We start from the raw sequence: 2767 nt of genomic DNA on the forward strand, positions 1-2767 counted from the left end.
GACTACTTATGTATCGAATGAAATTTGTACCCACCCATGAACCAGGGCTGAGTTTGGAATTTTCCCCTAAGGGGCATAAAACAATCTCTACCATTAGAGTTTTTCTAAGGACCCGCGATGTGTTAAAAATAATAGTGCCCTAGATTAATCCGTACTTTTTTTTTTTTTTATATATCCACTAGAAGTCCTAAAACTTATAAAAAGTACAATCGAATCTTAAAATTTATCAAATTGATGCAATCGACTCTTTCCGTTAACTCAATCCACTTTGGCTAATCAAAAAGGCTGAAGTGGGTTTTGTTAATATTTTCTCTCTCCTATGTGGCAATGGCGTGGCTAAAACAACGTAGTTTTGGCCCAAATGTGATTTTCAATATAATTTTTACTTAAATTAATTCAAAAATACGCTAAAAAAAAGCATAAGAAGAACCAAATGAAGCCCACATTGCTTCTGTCCCAAGATTGCCGACCAATGGAGAGGGCTCGTTGGCCCTTTGCTCGATTTGGGCGACGGCTGCCGTTGTTTAAAAAAATTAGCTTATTTTTAAGTTAATTTAGATAAAAAATATATTGAAAATCAGATTGGACCATAACAACATCTACGAGCGACGTCATTGCCACGTATGATAGAAAAAATATTTAAAAAAGTCACATTGGTATTTTTTGTTAACCAAATTGTTCGAAAATAACGGAAGGACTCGATTGCATCAATTTGACAAATTTTAGGAGTCGATTGTACTTTTTGTAAATTTTAGGACTTAATAGACTTTCGCAGTAAATTTTAGGACTTTTAGTGAACATACCTTTATTTATTTATTTATTTTCCTTCGTCCAAAGATTTATCCCTTCTCTATGCACTTGGATGGTGGTCGGATGGTGGTGGGGTTTTGAGGGAGATAGAGAGAGACGTTACACACGGCATACCCATTTTGCGAGAATTTTCAGGATTCTCCTTCATGGGGTAATTGAATCGGCTGCTTCCTGTTGATGTAGAACCAGATCTGGCCCGCAGCGGCGGGGACGACGACGCGTAGTCCTGCTGCGGCGTCTGGCGGAGGCAGCGGCGGCGGCGGCGGAGGGCGTGCGGGGAGAGGGGTCGGGGATGGTGCTGCTGCCGTCCGGGCTGCTGTGCCTGTGCGCGGCGTAAGAGCCGAGCCGCCAGGACTGCCCGGCGTGCGGTTCGGCGGTCATGGCGAGCGTGCCCGTGAGTCGGTCATCGTTCGTAACGGTCGGAAAAGCTCAAAATAAAAGCCAAACTCCCCCTCACAGCTCGCACACACTCTTCTTGGTTTCCCAACTCCCTCTTCTTCTTCTTCATGCTCTTCCTCTGAAACTCTCTCTCTGTGATTCTCTCTCTCTAAGCGAAAGCCAAGAAACAGAAGCGACTCTGAGATTACTCGTCACAAGATGAGCCTGGCGTCGCCGTTTCTGGGGCACGATGTCGCGTTCGAGATCCAACGGCACCAATTGGAGATCGACCGTTTGATTTCCCAACATGTAAGTGATAGGTCTTTGATGGATCAATTACGATTGTTACTTGTTTGTTTTGAGATCTCCACAAACAAAACCCAGAAAGATTAACAATGTCGATTCTGTTTGTCTCCAGTAAGAAAAGTTAGATCGAATCTCCTGACAAGTAGTTTTCTTGTTCTTGACATGTCGTCAGACACAGATGTTGATGTTGGAAGTAGAAGTGAGAGTGAAGCAGCAATACGAAGCGCTGCTCTTGTCGATCCACGACTCGGTCGCCAGAAAACTCAAGGAAAAAGACACAGAAATCCGGAAAATCTGGAAATCGAATTTGCTGCTCCAAGAAAAAGTGAAGTTCCTGGCGGCGGAGAACCAGATCTGGCGGGGCCTCGCCCAGACCAACGAGGCCGCCGCCAACTCCCTCCGCTCCGACCTCGAGCACGCCCTCGCCCGCGGCGGCGGCGGGGTCGACGACGCGGAGTCCTGCTGCGGGAGCAACGATCCCGGGAGGGCGGGAGCGGACTGCGGCGATGCGGCGGCGGAATCGGGGAGGGGGTGGCGGTGGTGCGGGGCGTTCGGGCAGAGGGAGTCGCGGGTGGTGCTGCTGCCGTGCAGGCACCTGTGCCTGTGCGTGGCGTGCGGGCCCAGCCACCGCGACTGTCCGGCGTGCGGCTCCGGGGTCACGGCGAGCGTGCACGCGAATCTGTCGTCGTCGTCGTCGTCGTCGTAACGGTCGGAAGCGGCCTGGGCTGGAAAGGTGAAAAGGAGAGAAATTAGGGGCGAAAAGGGGAAAAAGGAAAGAATAAGGGGGAGGAAAGAAAATAGTTTTTTTTTTTTTTTTGGATAAGGTGATTCTTTGATATCTTTTTAGTTGGAGAGTAATGGGGAAAGCCATCGAGAGGGATGCTTTTTTTCCATTTTTGTGTAAATACAATACAATGATAAATGTTTTTTTTTTCTTTTAATAATAGCGTCCCTATTTTCGTCTTTTGGAAACTATTAATTTTTTTTTTGGTCATAGGAAACTATTAATTGATGATGCGCAAATTGTTGCCCTTTTAATCTCCTTATTAATTTCTCTATTGTGCTCGAATATAATTTCAAATCTTTTTTCTTTTGTGGGTTAGTCTTCCAAAAATTTAGAGAAAAATATTCTTGCTTACTCTATTATTCTTCAATCTTCTAACTGGTTAGGTCTTTACCGTAAAATTTTGAAATTTGGTCATGCAAATTTGCGAATAGTAGTCCGGAAAGACGGTGATTTTTCGATAACCGATGACATTCTTTGGTAACGGGG

General features: G+C 45.5%; 1 protein-coding gene across 1 annotated transcript; it reads left to right on the forward strand.

Annotated features, from left to right (window-relative positions):
* The first annotated feature begins 327 nt into the window (after positions 1 to 327).
* Positions 328 to 2380, forward strand: LOC125314116 (probable BOI-related E3 ubiquitin-protein ligase 3). Its single transcript, XM_048275591.1, has 4 exons — positions 328 to 363; positions 994 to 1218; positions 1363 to 1497; positions 1667 to 2380. Exons 1-4 carry the CDS (start codon positions 328 to 330, stop codon positions 2198 to 2200), a joined length of 930 nt encoding a protein of 309 aa, XP_048131548.1. The 3' UTR covers positions 2201 to 2380.
* Positions 2381 to 2767: the final 387 nt, after the last annotated feature.

Source organism: Rhodamnia argentea, chromosome 3 (genome assembly GCF_020921035.1).
Source record: "Rhodamnia argentea isolate NSW1041297 chromosome 3, ASM2092103v1, whole genome shotgun sequence".
NCBI lineage: Eukaryota > Viridiplantae > Streptophyta > Magnoliopsida > Myrtales > Myrtaceae > Rhodamnia > Rhodamnia argentea.